The sequence below is a fragment of the Gopherus evgoodei genome, chromosome 2 (genome assembly GCF_007399415.2).
Source record: "Gopherus evgoodei ecotype Sinaloan lineage chromosome 2, rGopEvg1_v1.p, whole genome shotgun sequence".
NCBI lineage: Eukaryota > Metazoa > Chordata > Testudines > Testudinidae > Gopherus > Gopherus evgoodei.
The window spans coordinates 260,337,686-260,357,145 of record NC_044323.1 but is presented as its reverse complement, the minus strand read 5'-3'; the positions used below and the strand labels follow the sequence as shown (position 1 = coordinate 260,357,145).

The following is a 19,460-nucleotide window of genomic DNA, read 5'->3' as shown; positions in this document are numbered from 1 at the left end:
CAGGTGTCACTCCTCCACAGAGGAAATTTCTAAGGCTTGATTCCTCCTAGTAAAAAGGAGGAGAAAAAGGCACAGGGACTTCCTTCTACTTGTAGGTCACCACAATACAGGAAGAACTCAGTTTTGTTTTGTTTTTTTTTTCTTTTGAGGAGTAATCAGAAGCCATTCCCAGCAGTATTTGGTGGGGACTCTGTATGCCTCCAGCTAAGCCCCTACAAAAGGAAACATGGGGAGTGAGAGGGAACGGGAATTAGTTAATCCACAAGCAAATTTTTGATAATTTGTACTCCCAATGTTGATAACAGTCCTCATGTTAAAGAAATTGATAGTGTTTATATAAAAGACTAATTTAAAAACCAAAACAATCCCCAACCCTTTTGTGCCTGCACTAGACTAGAACCAGGCATACGTGGCCAGACTACCTATCGCCCATTGTGTCATTAAGAAAAGAGGGTTACTCACCTTTGTAACTGTTGTTCTTCTTCGAGATGTGTTGCTCATATCCATTCCAGTTAGGTGTGCGCACGCCGCACGCACGTTCGTCAGAAGATTTTTACCCTAGCAACACTCGGTCGGCTGGGCACACCCCAGAGTGGCGCCACCATGGCGCCGGATATATACCCCTGCCGACCCAACCGCCCCTCAGTTCCTTCTTGCCGGCTACTCTGACATTGGGGAAGGAGGGTGGGTTTGGAATGGATATGAGCAACACATCTCGAAGAATAACAGTTACAAAGGTGAGTAACCGTCTTTTCTTCTTCGAGTGCTTGCTCATATCCATTCCAGTTAGGTGATTCCCAAGCCTTACTTAGGCGGTGGGGTCGGAGTGAGATGTGGCAGAATGCAAAACTGCTGAGCCAAAGGCTGCATCATCTCTTGACTGTTGAACCACAGCATAATGCGAAGCAAAGGTGTAGACCAAGGACCAGGGAGCTGCATGACATATCTCCTGGATAGGTACATGAGCCAGGAAGGCAGCAGATGAAGCCTGAGCTCTGGTAGAATGCGCGATGATGTGGCTTGGGGAAATATGAGCCAAATCATAACAAGTGCGGATGCACGCCGTCACCCAAGATGAGATCCTCTGAGAGGAAACAGGTAGGCCTTTCATTCGGTCTGCTACCGCGACAGAGAGTTGGGGCGTTTTACGAAATGGTTTTGTCCGCTCAATATAAAATGTGAGCGCTCTACGGATGTCCAGGGAGTGCAATTGTTGCTCCCGTCGCGTTGAGTGTGGCTTCGGGAAGAAGACCGGAAGAAAGATGATGATGTCCTGGTTAACAGGAAAGGCTGAAACCACCTTAGGGAGGAATGCTGGGTGTGGTCGCAACTGCACCTTGTCCTTGTGGAACAGAGTGTACGGAGGATCCACCATAAGAGCCCTAAGCTCGGAGACTCGTCTGGCTGATGTAATGGCTACGAGGAAAGCTGTCTTCCAAGACAGGTATAGTAGCGAGCAGGTTGCTAATGGCTCGAATGGGGGAGTCATAAGTCTGGTTAAAACCAGGTTGAGGTCCCAGGTCAGGGCTGGGCGGCGTATTTGAGGGTATAAGCTCTCCAAGCCCTTGAGGAACCTCGAAACCATAGGGTGTGAGAACACGGAATAACCACCTTCGCCTGGGTGGAAGGTAGAGATGGCTGCCAAGTGTACCCTCAGTGATGATACTGCTAGACCCTGCTGTTTGAGAGACCAGAGGTAGTCCAAAATAGAGGGGATCGATACCTCAGTGGGAGTAAGATATTAAGCGTTTTGCACCAGCAGGAGAAACGCTTCCACTTGGCCAGGTACGCTGACCGGGTGGAAGGCTTCCTGCTACCCAGGAGAACTTGTCGTACTGTTTCAGAGCAACGTAACTCTGACTGGTTTAGCCATGCAGCAGCCACGCCGTGAGGTGAAGAACCTGCAGGTCCGGGTGGCAAAGCCTGCCATGGTCCTGAGTTATGAGGTCTGGGTGGAGTGGCAGGGTAATTGGGTTGGCTGTCGACAAGTCGAGCAACGTGGTGTACCAGTGCTGCCTGGGCCACGCTGGAGCAATCATGATGATGCATGCTCTGTCCCTGTGGAGTTTCAGCAGGACCAGCGGGAAGGCATAAAGGAGCTGGCTCTTCCACGGCATCAGGAAAGCGTCAGAGATCGATCCCGGGGAGAGACCTTGGAAGGAGCAGAACATCTGGCATTTCCTGTTCTCGTGGGAAGCGAACAGGTCTATGTCGGGAAATCCCCATTTCTGGAAAACGGAATGCATAACGTCCGGGCGGATCAATCACTCGTGAGACAGGAAAGACCTGCTGAGTCAATCCACCAGAGTGTTCCGAACGCCTGGGAGAAAAGGATGCTACCAGATCTATTGAGTGGGCTATGCAAAAGTCCCAGAGTTGGATGGCCTCCTGACAAAGCGAGGAGAACCGTGTCCCTCCCTGTTTGTTTATGTAGTACATGGCCGTTGTGTTGTCTGTAAACACAGACACAACAGCCTCACAACTGTTGCTGGAACGCCTGGCATGCCAGGCGGATTGCTCTCAGTTCTCGGACATTTATGTGTAATGCCAGCTCCTGAGAAGACCAAAGGCCTAGACTATGAAGGTGACCAAGGTGAGCACCCCAGCTGAGAGATGACGCGTCCGTCGTCAGGGACACTGAGGGTTGGGGCGGATGGAACGGCATCCCTGCACACACCAGGGAGGGAGTTAGCCACCATTCTAGGGAGCCTAGAGTGCTCGGGGAAATGGTGACTATCATGTCTATTGGGTCCCTGCCCGGGTGGTATTCCGAGTTGAGCCGAATTTGGAGAGGATGGAGGCAGAGCCTGGCGTGTTTGGTTACAAATGTGTGGGCAGCCATGTGACCCAGGAGATCAAGACAAGTGCAAGCCAAGGTCGTCGGGAAATTCTGTAGGCCTTGGATGATTGTTGCCATTGCCTGAAACCGCTGCTGTGATAAGCAGGCTCTGGCTAGATTGGAGTCCAGGATAGCGCCTATGAAGTCTAACCTCTGCGTGGGAACCAGAGTGGATTTTTCTATATTTATCATCAGGCCTAGACGTGTGAATAGGTCCTTGACGATGCCCACATGCTGAGTGACTTGTGTCTCAGAGGCCCCTCGGATGAGCCAATTGTCCAGATACAGAAAAACGTGTATCCGACGTCGGCAGAGGTAGGGGGCAACTACGGCCATACACTTTGTAAATACCCTTGGGGCTGCAGAAAGGCCGAACGGCAGGACCGTAAACTGGAAGTGCTGACGGTTGGCTACAAAGCGGAGGTATCTCCTGTGCAGAGGAAAGATGGTGATGTGAAAGTACGCATCGTTCATATCAAGGGTGGCATACCAGTCTCCAGGATCCAAGGATGGGATAATGGTCCCCAGGGATCCCATGCGGAACTTCAACTTTATCATAAATTGGTTGAGTCCTCGCAGGTCTAGGATAGGTCTGAGACCTCCCTTCGACTTGGGGATTAGGAAATAATGGGAGTAAAACCCCTTGCCCCTTTTGTCCATCGGTACCTCCTCTATAGCTCCTATGGCAAGGAGCGTCTGCACCTCTTGTAAGAGGAATTGCTCGTGAGAGGGGTCCCTGAAGAGGGAGAGGATGGGAGGGCGGGGTTGAAATAAATTGGAGGTGGTACCCATACTCCATCGTGCATAGGACTCAGCGATCTGAAGTTAACTGGGACCATCTGGGAGGAAGTAGAAGAGTTGGAGAAGGGAGGAGAGGGATCCTGGCCTGTAACTGGTACGCTGCTCTCGGGCACACCTTCAAAAGTTTGTCTTTGGTCCCAGTGGTGGTTTCAAGGGACCTTGATTTTGGCCCCTTGGGGGTCCTGACGGTCGTCTGCGACCACCTCGGCCGTGCCGCCTGCCAAAGTCCTGTCTTTGTCTAGGCACAGATTATGGGCAGTGAGGTTGGGGACAGAAAGGCCTGCGTTGGGTCACCAGCATATGCATGCCGAGAGAGTGCATTATGACCCTGTTGTCCTTCAGGTTTTGCAGCCTGGGGTCAGTCTTCTCCGAGAAGAGGTCTTTACCATCAAGTGGCAAGTCCTGAATGGTATACTGCAGCTCCGGTGGGAAGTTTGAAACCTGAAGCCATGCGATGCACCTCATGGCAACACCCGAGGCCAGAGTCCTGGCTGCTGAGTCTGCTGCATCCAACGAGGCCTGGAGGGAAGTTCTGGCCACCTTTTTTCCCTTCCTCCAAGAGGGCAGCGAACTCTTGGCGGGAGTCTTGAGGGAGAAGCTCCATGAACTTACCCACCGCCACCCAGGTGCTATAATTATAGCGACTAAGCAAGGCCTGTGGACTTGCCACCCAGAGCTGTAGGGCCCCTGCTGAGTACACCTTGCGGCCGAGTAAGTCCATTCGCCTAGCCTCCTTTGATTTCAGGGTGGTGCCTGCTGGCCATGGCGTTCCCTCTCATTAACGGACTGGACGACTAGTGAGCAGGGAGGAGGATGGACATACAAGTACTCGTACCCTTTAGAGGGCACCATATATTTACGTTCGACTCCCCTGGCTGCAGGAGGGATAGAGGCTGGGGACTGCCATATAGTATCGGCATTCGCCTGGATGGTCCGAATAAACAGTAGGGCCACTCTAGTGGGGGCATCCGCTGACAGAATGTCCACTACTGGGTCCTCTACCTCCGGGACCTCCTCCACCTGGAGGTTTATACTGAGTGCTACCCTCCTTAGGAGGTCCTGATGGGCTCTCAGGTCGATTGGAGGAGGGCCCAAGGAGGATGTTCCTGCCAGCGCCTCATTTGAAGAAGAGGAAGAGGAGATGCCAGCAACGAGCAGGTCCTGTGTGGCCTGTTGCTCTTGGGCAACCTCCTGCTCCAGTGGAACCTGGGAGTCTGGTGGGTGAACTGAGGCTTCCTCGGCAGCAGTCGGAGGGGGATGGCTAACTGTCGCCTCTGGCACTTGGTGCTCTGAGACAGAGCAGGACGGAACTACTGGTACGCCTTGGGCCTGGTGGTATGCCCAAGGTGTCCAGAAAGACCACTGATGGGGTCCTTGGTCTCTTGGAAGAGTCTGGTGGGCACATCAGAATTGCGGTCCTGAGCATAAGAGCTGTCCGCGTGGGAAGACACTGATGCATGTCTGGATGGCCATGAAGGTGCTGAAAAGCCGTGGGCAGAGTCTCTGTCTCTAGCGGACTTTGCTCTACTCGGCACTGGGGACCGGTACCGGGAGGCATACCGGTCCCTGGAACGAGATTGGGACCTGCGACTGGAGCGGTGCTGGGAGGTCGAGAGCGGCTACGGGAGTCACTGTGCCTGGAGCGGTGCCAGGAGCTGGAACGGTGCCGAGAGTAGCGGACCGGCAAACAGGATACCGACCGGTGCCGCGAGTGCGACCGGTACCGAGGAGGAGAACGGTACCGGGACTGCAAACGGCATCAGGAGTGGGAGCGCCGACGGGACCTGGAACGTCTGCGGGACTGTGATCATGAATGGTGCCACTCTGCTGTGCCGACAGAGGATGGCCTTAAGACAGGTTTGCTGATACTGTATTACCCGCACTGGCGTGCCAGGGGTTGAGGCAGCATCGACTCTGTCATGGCAATCAGATCCCTCGCCATAGAGAATGTCTCCGGCATGGATGGAATAGTAAGCTCAACCATGGCTCGCGCTGGGGAGCTGACAGGCACCGACTTGATGGCCCTCATGGGACCGGAATCGACAGTGCTGACGTTGTCAGTGCCGTGGCAGGTGTCAGTGCCGGGCAATCCGACTTAGACGAGCTCTCTGGCTGCGGTGCAGGTGGCACGGAAGCAGCAGGAGCCTTAAGCTTTCTCGACCTTGGGGAGAGGGAGCGGTGCTGAGTTGACTTCGGTGCCGGCGACAGCCGGTGCAGAGAGGCCTTAGCAGTACCGGCGTGGTCTGGTGTCGAGGAGGTGCTTCTGCCCGCCGATTGACCAGCGCTCGGTGCCGAAGGCGGAGGGGCAAGAGCCGCCTCCATGAGGAGCTGCTTTAGCCGAAAGTCCCGCTCCTTTTCTGTTCTCGGCTTAAAAGCCTTGCAAATGCGATGCTTATCTGTCAGGTGAGATTTCCCGGGGCACTTAAGGCAGGAGTCATGTGGATCTCCTGTCAGCATCGGTTTATGACAGGCCGAGCACGGTTTGAAACCCGGTGAACCGGGCATGGGCCCTGGCACCGGGTGCGGGGAAGGGGCTAATCCCCGAACCCCTCTTAACTATACACTAACTATGAACAATAAAAATTAACTATAACTATATAACTTTGAACTATATACACAACAAAATTACTAGAGAACTACGAGTAGCTAGGGAGGTGGAGGTCAGTAAAAATGCACTCCACTGTTCCAATGACCGACACGGCCGGTAAGAAGGAATTGAGGGGCGGTTGGGTCGGCAGGGGTATATATCCGGTGCCATGGCAGCGCCACTTCAGGGGGCGCCCAGCGGACCCACCAAATGTTGCTAGGGTAAAAATCTTCCGACAAACGTGCACGCAGCGCGCGTATGCACACCTAACTGGAATGGATATGAGCAAGCACTCGAAGAAGAACAGAAGATTCTTCAGAACAGCAGCCTGGTTGAGAGATTTCCTTAACCCCCTCACATCAAAACAGCCTGAGATTTACAGTAAGCACAATGAGCTAAACTTAGTCACACCACCACCTCTGCCTGATGCTATGGAAGTCCAATCAGGAACTGGTTACTGCTGAGTAGCACAGGGAGCAGACGCTTTTTTGTGACTATAAACAGAGCTGCCCTGGAAACCTGCTTACATGATGAGTACGTTTTAAAATTTTATGTAAGGAGCCCTGATAACTCAACAGGAGACATAGACTCTTAGCTGGATCAAAGAGTGCCAAGATCCAAAGAAGACTTACAGGAGGGATGCCCAGCTAGCTGATTGATACACAAAGTGGCACAAGAGACAGGTGATACAGCAAGAAAACACTGTCTTTTTCAAGCAAACATGACTACGAGGTGATTATATGATGTAGTTTCCCAAATAGAGGGCATACAGAAAGAAATCTGAAGTGGTGGATCAGTGTTACATCAGAAGAATTAATCTTAGGCAGAGAGATCCAGTCTAGTTTACCAGTCCCCCCCCCCCCTTTTTTTTTTTTAAGCTGACAAATCACCAGAATATAAAGACTGCAGTATATTGTCTGCTTCAGAATGGGGTATTTGGTCTCCCCAAGAACAAGGCGGCTTAGACTGCTACTCCATCTGCTTCCAGGACCAAGTTCCAAAGAGAGGGGAAGTTCTTGAATGGATTTTCTCCAAAGTCACAGTTCAGGATGGAGATTCTAAGTTCTACCACTGAACCAACTTATTAATTGATCTGAAGAACACCTTTCTATACATTATTATGCAACCCTCCTGGAGGAGATGTTAGCATCATATGCAACACACTACATTACCCATTATTCTTTGGCCTACCTGCCTTTCTGAGGCTGTCCTCCAAAGTGCTAGTTAACATTGTTTCTCCTCAAGCAGAAAAAGGTTTTTGTATACAAGTGCTCAGATGACCTGTTCATCAGAGCACTGTTCCTGGAAAATGCCCACACAAAAAAAGTCACCATACAGTCCAAATCCTTTCCTGGAACATGGTTTGTCAATATCACAAACATCTAAATGATGGCGCTATTGCTTCTGTGAGTAGTTTTAACTGTCAACCTCCACTCCAAGCCGGTGGTCAGAAGGCACAGTGTCCTTGTTCTCCAGTCACATCTATCAGGGCTCTGATGCCTTAGATAAGAACAGAGGTCTCTAGGAACAACAGACTGTTGTGAGACTCCACATGGTTTTTTTCCATAAATCTGAGTATGTTAGGACTGTCTCTTTTGTGCCATTGCTGGGGTACTTGGAAGAGAGGGTATTTACAATGAGGGGATTGGTGGAGAAAATCTATACCAGCTTTAAGAGCAGGAAACCTCATTCAAGGAACAAACGTCATCCAAAGTTACTGTATTGGAAGTCTGCTCTTGCATTATCAAGTAGATCACAATAATTAGGCCTTAAGAGCTGTCCTGATCACCCAAAGTTTAGTGGTGATCCCTTACAACACTTCAGCAATAGCTTTAAACAAGGACAAAGGTACCAGATCCTCAACCTGGATGAGCATCTAATCTTTGCTGGTCCTGGCTGTATATTTTGAAAAGAGGGGGAAAAAAAAATCTTCTGTATATTCAAGCACTACCTTTATTTAGAATAAATATAGCAGCTAGTTAAAGTAAAGGAAAACTCCAGGAGAATGGAGGCTACAGCCTAAGGTCTTTGAGTGAATAGTCAGCTCTGAGTCACTGGTGTGTTAATGGACATATATCTGCAGCCAGAACCCAGCAAAGACCAATCTCCTTTCTGATGAATAAATTAATAGGCTGCAGACATGATCATGCACCTTTCTTCCAGGGCCAAAAGCCTGACTTTCTCTTTCTGATCACAACATTCTCCAGGATCTCCAGGACAAGCAAACAAGGCAGAAGTGAGCCATGGTGGCCCCCACACTGTCAAGGGAAATCCTGGGTCTCCTGTATAATTCAAGTGGCAATCACCACTCAGCTATGTCTCCTCTACAAAAAGAATCTGCTCCCAAGTACAAAATTCTGTACCCAAGCCCAGAACATCAAATCTTAACTACATTAAAATAGGATATTCAGATGTGTTAACACTTCTTCTTTAGCCCTGAAAAAGTATTTTTACAAACAGGGCATCTTCAAGGGCCTGGTCTGTTTGTCGTGTTACGTTATTGGCCTGCATGGAACAGGTGAAGCATGTCCCCCCACCAACAATAACTAGTGCTCATTTATTCAGAGCCACTTATCTCCCGGTCTTCTCATTGTTCCTGTTTTCCTTTCATGGAAATGCACTGCTTTTAGATGCCCTGTTGTAATGGCTCTGTGGCCTTTCCCTGGGAAAAAGAATAGGAAGACTTACCTTTTCTCCAAAGTTTCCTTTCTTCCAGTAGTAAAAGTCCACCGATCCAACCCACCACAAGGATTGTGGTCTGAGGAAGGCTTAAACTATCACACTTGCCTCCATGTTCTTTGGGGACACAGTATATGTTTCCTTGGGGTGGAATTTGAAGTTGGGGGCATAATATATTTGGGGTGGAATTTCAAGTTGCTCAGCAGCAGAAAATGTTTATGAATTCTTGTCTGTTAACCTGTGAATTAAAGTCTTTTAAAGGACTTTACACTATAAAACATCTTTGGAAGTATCTTGAACTGACTTGGCCTTTAAGGGTATGGCCACTTCCAGACTGCTTGATTGACAAGTCTTTTCTGCCTCAAGAAGCTGCAAGCAGGCGTGAGACCTATTGTAATAGATCTGTGGACTTTTCCCCTAGAAGAAAAGAATTTCAGATATAAATGTTCTTATATTAATTTTCTAATGTGTCTGTAAAACTTTTTTTTCCTTAAACTAAAGCCTGACTTGACTGGATTGTTTTTGTAGAAATACAAGGAAGATGAGCCTCTGTTTGCCAGCAGCCTTTGGGGTCCATCCTGTGATGAGCTTGATCAAATTGTGGAAAACTGTCTTCTTCCCGAGTTGAGTGTTGGAGACTGGCTGATCTTTGATAATATGGGTTCTGGTACCTTGGGTCAACAGTCTGCCTTTAATGATTTTCAGAGGCCACCAGTTTACTACATGATGTCTTTCAATGACTGGTAAGATGATGTTCTCAATATTTGCAGTGGTAGTTGTACTCCGCTTTTTTTCCTCCTGAAAATATTTAAACATACTACTACACTTGGATGCATGGTATTGATAAGGAAGATTTAAAAAATCAACTTAATTCATTTTTTTTTAAAATGCTACCTCACTGTTTCACCTTTCAAACTGGACTACATTAACATGAACTAGGTATTCTCACCAGCAGCGTCCATGCAGGGCAGTGAGAGCACAATGGTTTGGAGTGCTCTACAGTTCACAGCCCTATAGTCTATCCTGTGGTGCGATGTAGACAAGTCTTTCATTTAAGACAATAGTAGAATGCATACAGTTGTAGGTATTGCTTTGCTGACTGGTGAGTCTCTGTGCAGCTGTCCAATGTGTTAAAAGGAAGTGTTGTCATAAGCACAGCCTGTATCACATATATTCGCCAGTAAATTCCTCAATGCGAGTATTACTAAGGTGGAAAAGGTGAACTTAATCTTAAATCTGCCAAATAATTTTGTTGTTAGACTGAATACTGAACTTAATGCTGGTTTCCAATGTTAAGCCACCATGAGAACTTTAAAACTCTCAGGTCTATGCTTCCTGAACACACCTCTGTTATACTTTCTGCTGTAGGTATGAGATGCAAGATGCTGGAATTACTTCAGACACATTGATGAAGAACTTCTTCTTTGTGCCTTCTTGCATTCAGCTGAGCCCAGAAGACAGCTTTTCCACTGCAGCTTAAACAGGCAGTAACGCTTCATGTAGACTTGCAGTTGCAAGCCTGTAGTTTGTCTGGTCAACATTCCACTCTGGAATTAAAATGGAACAATCTTGAATTCAACTCATTCTCTTCAAAACTTGAAAATTAGTAATAGCCAATTGGGACCAGGCAAAACCAGCTACAACTACAATTCACTGGGGGTGGGAGGGTTAGTTAATAATGTCTAGATTTAAACTTGCCAGTTCGTTCAGCCCCTGAGCGTTTAAATAAAATATGCAACAAAATGGATGACTTAGTCGAGATGGAAACCCATCACTTGGGTTCTCAGTTAAACAGTTTACATACAAGTACACAGTTTTTATACTAAGGATTCTTGTTAGAAAGTCTTGTAAAGATATTGTCTTTCACCCAGATATATCAAATGTCAGTGGGAGACTAGTGTGACTTCATTAGAGATGTTCAGTGTATTTAGTGTGTAAATTTGTGCTTTGAACTGTAGTTCAATAAATGTAAAATTGCATCATAGTATTTGTTGTATTTGACCCTTGACGTAACCCGTGTATGACTGCAATAAAACTTCGTGTAGATTTTTTTTTCAGGTTCTCTTTATGAGAGGGACTAGATAGCAGTGAAATGGATATGTAGATGATTGTTTTGAAAGGATTTTTTTTCTTCCAGCCTATTTCAGGTTTAGGTTGGCAGAACATTAAATAATGAATAGTTAATTTAAGTAAATTAAGTTTGGTGAACTAGTGTGAAGGGAAGTTCAGATAAGTTCCTGGAAAGCTGAAATGCAGTTTGATGGTGCTTCAACATAGAAATGTTAAACTAAATTATATTAACACCAAAAATATCAAACCTTCAAGACAACAGTAGTGAATAGCAGTACCTAGGAGAGGTAGCTGTAGCTAGAATGCATTTAAAACCCATGTAGAAATATGAATTACAGCTATACTGAATGTTAAATAGAAATGTCAGGTCCCTTTTTTTGAACCAGCTTTATAGAAAAACTTCTAGTCCTGTACAGCATTAAGTCTTTGTAATAGAAGGGCTACATGTCTTCAGAAACCTGGATGATCTTTTGCACTGTACTTTGTGTATTTAAGTAACAGCAAAGCACACCAACTATATATGCCCACTAATCTTAATAACTGAAGCTGTTCAGTGGAATTACTTGTTCTGTTGTTAAAGCATCTTGATTTTTTTCTCCAGTCCACCCCTTTTACATTTTAAAATATTTTTCTTGCTAATCTGAAAAACTTAGGAGTCAGGATTGTGAAATACTCATGGCTGTTAAATCCTGGATCCCTGAATCAAAAGGATTAATTAGAAAATGGAGATTTTTTTTTTTTTTTTAGCTCCTTACCTGGGGTGTGAAATTTCACCTGACTTATACAAATGCATTTAACATAAGTGACAACTGGCAGGAAATCCAAGTTTGCAGTTCAGAAAGGCTAAGAATACATAATATTTTATACCTTTTAAACGTGGAAAAGTTTATCATGGAATGATCCTTTCAACTTGGACTTCCAGCACCAAGGGCTTGCCTACACCCAGTTTCATATCTGTAACTACATTCACAGTAGGGAATTGTACCATGCTGTTTCTCAATTGATAGAGTAGTGTAGGCCAGCCCTAAGGGAAGCACTAAGATACCTAAATACTTCTGAGGATTTAGGCCTAAGTACCACTTAAATCAGTGGCTGTTAGGTACTTAAATACCTTTGCACCTCTGGGCTTAACTGTCTTGTGATTTTTGAGTTAACGAATTGTTCCTGTCTTTTGAAGGGATAGATTGAAGATGGCCATGTTATAAGAATTATTTATGGGGGTTAATACATTAGAAGTTAATTTCTTATGGAAAATCTAGCCATCAGACCAAATTTCTCTAGGTTTGAAAGAGTCTATGTACTCTAGTCCTCCAATGGCAGGTTTGGCTGAAACCCTAAACAACCCAACTGATTTGTATTTATCTGAGATCATGTTGCAAGATTCGCTGTGGAGCCTTAAGGAGAATTGTTTTATGTTAAACTTGCAGCTCAGTTGCAAATTCCTTTGTAAATGATAGGGTGGTCAGTTCAGACATATCTATTGTATATGAAGACAGTTTGCCATAAAAAATTTAAGTTTGAACCCAGTATGTATTTCAATTTGATGCTAAAAATTGTTACCATCATTTGTTTACAATACTGTAATCTCAATTCAAACATTAATATAAACCTGAATGATTTCTATATAAGTGAACTGTAATGTAGCTTTGTCATGCTGAATACACATCTGCAACTTCTTGCTCAGTGGCTCAGAAAACTACTCTTGTGGACCTTGGTATGAATACAGTGGGGATTTTAAACTTAATTTCCATGATAATATTCAAGCGCTGTTTCCAGTACACTGGAATAATCATGTATGTCCCAAACAGGCTCAGTGTTACACCATACCTATGTTCACAAAACTATTAATACTACTTCTGGAGTAGTATTTGACAATTTTTATGTATGTTTTGGCATTTCCCAAGCATTCATCACCACCCTATAATTAGGCATCACAACTTGAGGCAATGGTCCCTTTCTATTTGGTATAGCCAAGCTACTCAAACTCTGTCAATTATTTTTCAGTAGGGAAAGGCACTTTGGCCGCTTGAATAGAGCGGAAGCAGCTGCAGTCACATAAATGTGATACAGTAAATCCATTGCTGCTACCCAGTCAATTTATATATAAAATTTACCTTGAGTTAAGGGTTATAACCTAGCTAAGATGAGTCCTCTATCAGAGGTGGATAAATTCAATTCCCCATCTCATTACTTTTACATAAAGCACTCCCCTACCGTATTGGGAACACCAAAGAGATTTAATACTCTTAATGGGCTGTACATGAGACTTGATCCAGGCTTGAGAGAACAGGGAAAGTTACTGAAAAACCATTTTATTGTATATTTAGGAAAACAAACTCTGGATTTAACAACTGTCCCTACTTCCCTCAGAAGATACCTGCCAAATAAATCTTTAGAATTTGATAGACTAGCACATGCTAGCCTAAAACAATCTTGCAGCTTGGTTTGCTGTTGACTCCCTGTAATTAGGCACAGGCACTACAGACAAATGCCTAGGCATCAACTCCGAGAGTCATGTGATGAGGTCACAATCTCAGCTTTCATAAAAAAAAAAAAATTAAATGTAAACTGAGCATAGTCAGATGTCTGCGTGGGTTTGTAGAGTCTGAAACAGCAGTCCTGAGACATGAGGTGCCTTAGCTATAAAGCCCAAGATCCACTGCTGCTTTAGCAGGCTCTACCACCAGCATTGTGTGGCAGGAGGTAAGTGAAAGAGGCTCCCCCACATCAGTTCTTAATATAAATAGTAGTAAGGTCCTAGTACTTAATCTGAGAAGATACTGTCATCCCTGTAAGGGAGATGGGACCCAGAATTGGTAGACTCTGACTTTTGTTGCTCATGGAGTAGATCAGGGTACCTGTTGCCACCTCTCTGGGAAGGAAGGAAGGCCCACAGCCACTTCAGGTGCAGGACAGGGTAGGGGGCAAGCTGTGGCATGCCAATGGCACTTGATAGTCTTAATCCATTCCTCCCTGTGGTGAACAACCAAGGCTTTTAAATATTTAGCCCTCCAGTTCACACAAAGAATAGCCTAAACGCTTTACTTCAGATCAGTAGTTTTCAAACTTTTGTACTCGTGACCCCTTTCGCATAGCAAGCCTCTGAGTGCGACCTCCCTTATAAAAACACTTTAACGTCATTAGAAATGCTGGATGCAAAGCAGTGTTTGGGGTGGAGATGGACAGCTCAAGATCCCTCCCTCCACCCCGCCATGTAATAACCTTGCAACCCCCTGAGGGGTCCCAAACCCCAGTTTGAGAACTCCTGCTTTAGATCATCTCCTCTCCTACCTGAAGCCAACTAGAATCTGCAGCGTGAGAGTTTTCATGATAAAATGCAAATAGCCATAAACCCATTTTTTATTAAAACCCTTCTTAAGAAGATGTGGGAGCTACAGATGGTGGTCATGCAGTCATATCATTTACTACTGCAATATTATAGAGTCATAGATTTTAAGGTCAGAAGGGACCATTATGATAGTTGGTCTGACCTGCACAATGCAGGCCACAGAATCTCACCCACCCACTCCTGTAATAAACCCCTAACCTATGTCTGAGCTATTGAAGTCCTCAAATCGTGGTTTAAAGACATCAAGGTGCAGAGAATCCTCCAGCAAGTGACCCATGCCCCATGCTGCAGAGGAAGGCAAAAAAAACCCCAGGGCCTCTGCCAATCTGCCCTGGAGGAAAATTCCTTCCTGACCCCAAATATGGCAATCAGTTAAACCCTGAGCATGTGGGCAAGACTCACCAGCCAGCACCCAGGAAAGAATTCTCTGTAGTAACTCAGATCCCATCCCATCACAGGCCATTGGGCATATTTACCGCTAATAGTCAAAGATCAATTAATTGCCAAAATTAGGCTATCCCGTTATACCATCCCCTCCATAAACTTATCAAGCTTAGATAAGTCTTTTGCTCCCACTGCTCCCCTTGGAAGGCTGTTCCAGAACTTCACGCCTCTGATGGTTAGAAACCTTCATCTAATTTCAAGTCTAAACTGCCTGATGGCCAGTTTATATCCATTTGTTCTTGTGTCCACACTGTTACTGAGCTTAAATAATTCTTCTCCCTCCCTGGTATTTATCCCTCTGATATATTTAGAGAGAGCAATCATATCTCCCCTCAGCCTTCTTTTGGTTAGGTGAAACAAGCCAAGCTCTTTGAGTCTCCTTTCAGAAGACAGGTTTTCCATTCCTTGGATCATTCTAGTAGCCCTTCTCTGTACCTGTTCCAGTTTTAATTCATCCTTCTTAAATATAGGAGACCAGAACTGCACACAGTATTCCAGATGAGGTCTCACCAGTGCCTTATATAATAATACTAACACCTTCTTATCTCTACTGGAAATACTTCGCCTGATGCACCCCAAGACCGCAGTAGCTTTTTTCAGGGCCATATCACATTGGTGGCTCACAGTCATCCTGTGATCAATCGATACCCTGAGGTCCTTCTCCTCCTCTGTTATTTCCAACTGATGCATCCCCAGCTTATAACAAAAATTCTTGTTATTAATCCCTAAATGCAGGACCTTTCACTTTTCACTATTAAATTTCATCCTATTACTATTACCCCAGTTTACAAGGTCATCCAGATCTTCCTGTATGATATCATGGTCCTTCCCTGTGTTAGCAATACCTCCCAGCTTTGTGTCATCTGCAAACTTTATTTGCACACTCCCACTTTTTGTGCCAAGGTCAGTAATAAGATTAAATAAGATTAGTCCCAAAACCGATCCCTGAGGAATTCCACTAGTAACCTCTCTCCAGCCTGACAGTTCACTCTTTCAGTACAACCCGGTGTAGTCTCCCCTTTAACCAGTTCCTTATCCACCTTTCAGTTTTCATATTGATCCCCATCTTTTCCAATTTAGCTAATAATTCCCCATGTAGAACCGTATCAAATGCCTTACTGAAATAGAGGTAAATTAGATCCACTGCATTTTCTTAGTCTAAAAAAATCTTATCTTCTCAAAGAAGAAGATCAGGTTGGTTTGGCACGATCTATCTTTTGTAAAACCATGTTGTATTTTTTCCCCAATTGCCATTGACCTCAATGTCCTTAAACTACTTTTTCCTTCAAATTGTTTTTCCAAGACCTTGCATACTACAGATGTCAAACTAACAGGCCTGGATTACCCGGATCAGTTTTTTTCCTTTCTTAAAAATAGGAACTGTGTTAGCAGTTCTCCAGTCATATGGTACAACTCCTGAGTTTACAGATTCATTAAAAATTCTTGCCAATGGGCTTGCAATTTCATGTGCCAGTTCCTTTAATATTCTTGGATGAAAATTATCTGGGCTCCCTGATTTAGTCCCATGAAGCTGTTCGAGTTTGGCTTCTACCTCAGATGTGGTAATATCTACCTCCATATCATCATTCCCATTTGTCATCCTGCCATTATCCCTAAGCTCCTCATTAAAGACTGAGGCAAAGTAGTTGTTTAGATATTGGGCCATGCCTAGATTATCCTTAACCTCCACTCCATCCTCAGTGTTTAGCGGTCCCACTTTTCTGTTTTCTTCTTATTTATATGGCTATAGAACCTTTTCCTATTGGTTTTAATTCCCTTTGCAAGGTCCAACTCTACATGGCTTTTGGCCTTTCTCACTTTATCCCTACATGTTGTGACCTCAATCAAGTAGCTTTCTTTGCTGATCCCTTCCATCTTCCCCTCCTTGTAGGCTGTTTTTTCTTAACCACCTCTCTGAGGTGCTTGCTCAGCCAGCTTGGTCTACAACTCCTGCCTATGAATTTTTTCTCCTTTCTTGGGATGCAAGCTTCTGATAGTTTCTGCAACTTTGACAAATTTCCTTATTTTTTTAAAAAGTTAGCCCCTTTGAAATAAAAAACGCTAGTCACAGATCTATTTTTGTTTGTCCTTCCATTTAGTTTGAACTGAATTAGCTCATGATCGCTCGAACCAAGGTTGTCCCCTACAACCATTTTTTCTATGGAGGTCCTCACTACTCACCAAAACCAAATCTAAAATGGCATCCCCTCTTGTTGGGTCAGCAAGTACTTGGTGAAGGAATCCATCAGCTATTGCATCTAGGAAAATCTGAGCCCTATTATTACTACTAGCACTTGTCCTCTAGTCTATATCTGGAAAGTTAAAGTCTCCCATGATCTCACAATTCCCATTAGTATTTACTTCATTAAGAACATTAAAGAGGTCTCTATCTATATCCAAATCAGATCCTAGCGGTCTATAGTACACCCCAAGCACTATCCCAAGGGAGGCTTTAGTAGCTTTCTTCCCCAGTGTGATTTTTGCCCAGACAGACTCTGTCTTATCATTCCATCCCTTCTTATTTCTTTACAGTCTATCTTATCATTGATATACAATGCTACTCCACCATCTTTGCCTTTATTTCTACCTTTCCTAAATAGCACATACCCTTCAATACCTGTACTCCAGTCATGACTACTATTCCACCATGTTTCTATTATCTCTGTAATATCTGGTTTCACTTCCTGCACCAGTAACTCTAGTTCCTCCATTCTGTTACCTAGACTCCTCGCATTGGTATACAAACATCTTAATTTTTGCTGTTTGGCTTCGCTCACATTCTTTACCCGATTAGGCCCAGACATTCTACTGCCAGTATCACCTATTAGGCTAGTATCTACACTACTCTTCCTCCTTATGTGTTGCCTCCCCCTGCCCCCAGTCTCCTGGAGAGAAGTGACATGGATCGGCTTTTTATTTTTAAGTAAGTTTTTAAGACCTCATGGTTGCAGAGAAAAGCATGAAAACGTGAACTGGAATGCATGCTGCAGGCTCAGAACCAGAAGGCAAGTAAACCCCCCTATTTTTTAAATTATGATTAAAAAAATTAATCTGACTCATGATCTTTGAATGGTTGAGATTGGCAATACTGCTACCCCATAAGCAAATTGGTGTTTGGATCATAGTACAGCTACCCCATAGCCTCTTTGTATAATACAATAGTATTGGGCCCTCCAGTGGAAAAAATGGCTGGCATGACAAAATTACCTGTGGGCAAAAGGGCCTATCTATTCTGAAGAGGAGGAGGGCTTGACTTTGTTGCAAAATTAGCTCCTGTGGAAGTGGTCACAGGCTGAGTAGAATATAGAACCCAATATTAAACAATATTGTAACCTTCAAGCTAAACAAAGCCACTTTTTCACATTACATTTTAATCTCCTTGGCACTGTATAGTCTAATCTGAGTTAGATGTTTTAATAGGATTACCCAGCCAATTGCTGTAGAACAAAGCCAATTGTGCTTGACAATAAGAGCTAGCTGACAGAAGGGAAACTTGCTGTAAGACAGTAACAGCACTAACATGAATTTCTGTTACTGCAGCCATTCCAAAGTCTGGAAATGGACACTTTTTTTTTTTAATTCAACTCCACATTACTGAATGGCTGAGTAGGTCCTATTTTCCTAACCTTGAGATTTAGAAAGAGAAGACATTTCCTAACATATAAAAGTTGTACAGAAGTCATATTTGGAAGATTAATTCACAATGTTGTATTAAAAATACACTAGCCAAAGATTGATCTCAATCCTTTGCTAGCTTTCATTGTCTCTGAAAAATGTGACATTTTAAAGATCGGTAAGCATATTCATATGAGTTTACTGTATATCCTCCACCTACCGAGGGCACCTGCCCTCAAGCTGTTTGTAGCCAATCGCCTCCCAACAAGGCCCTCAATTCTACCGAGGGCACAAATAGCTGTGATGCAGAAAACACCCATCGAAGTCTGAAAATGTAATTGTAAACAGGGAATCACCATGAAGCCAGTGTGGTTCTAGCAGGATCCCACATAGATCAGTTCTTGGCCCTATGCTGTTTAACATTTCATTCAGTGGCCTGGAAGAAAACAAAATCATCACTAAGAAAGTTTGCAGATTACACAAAAATTGGGGGAAGGGGTAAATAATGAAGAGGACTGGTCACTAATACGGAGTGATCTGGATCACTTAGTTACATTAAAATACATACTGTTTGCTTGCACTCAGTTTACTAAGAATAAAAACGTATACCTCTAGGAACAAAGAATGTAAGATACTTGCAAGATGGGGGAATCTATCCTAGGAAACAGTGACTTTGAAAAAGATTTAGGCATCGGGGTTGATCGTCAGGTGAAAATGAGCTCACAGTGCAACCCGGAGGCCCAAAGGGCTAATGCGATCCTTGGATGCATAAACTGAAATCTTGAGTAGGAGTAGAGAGGATAGTTTACCTTTGAATTTGACACTAGTGCAATCGCTGCTAAAAGACTGAGTCCAGTCCTGGCGTCCATAACTCAAGAAGAATGAGGGCAGGGAAGATTGACAGAGTCAGAGAAGAGCCATGAGAATGATTAAAGGATTAGAAAGCTTGCTTTATAATGACAGACTCAAGGAGCTCAAACTGCTTAACATTAAAAAAAGATGAAGAGGTGACTTGATCACCTCTACAGGTACATATGAGAGGAACAAATTTAATAAGATCTTCAATCTAGCAAGGA

At 44.6% G+C, this 19,460-nt stretch overlaps 1 protein-coding gene across 3 annotated transcripts in view; it reads left to right on the top strand.

Annotated features, from left to right (window-relative positions):
* The window catches only part of AZIN1 (antizyme inhibitor 1), a 68,278-nt gene extending 55,625 nt beyond the window's left edge, over positions 1-12,653 (top strand). For 2 of the 3 annotated variants that reach the window (XM_030553629.1, XM_030553628.1), the window contains 2 exons: positions 9,435-9,649; positions 10,275-12,604. In XM_030553629.1, the coding sequence (XP_030409489.1) occupies positions 9,435-9,649; positions 10,275-10,386 (327 nt within the window). In that variant the 3' untranslated portion in view covers positions 10,387-12,604. Of the gene's footprint in view, positions 1-9,434; positions 9,650-10,274 lie in introns of all 3 variants that reach the window. The other variant, XM_030553631.1, reaches the window with a different exon arrangement.
* The last annotated feature ends 6,807 nt before the right edge of the window (positions 12,654-19,460 follow it).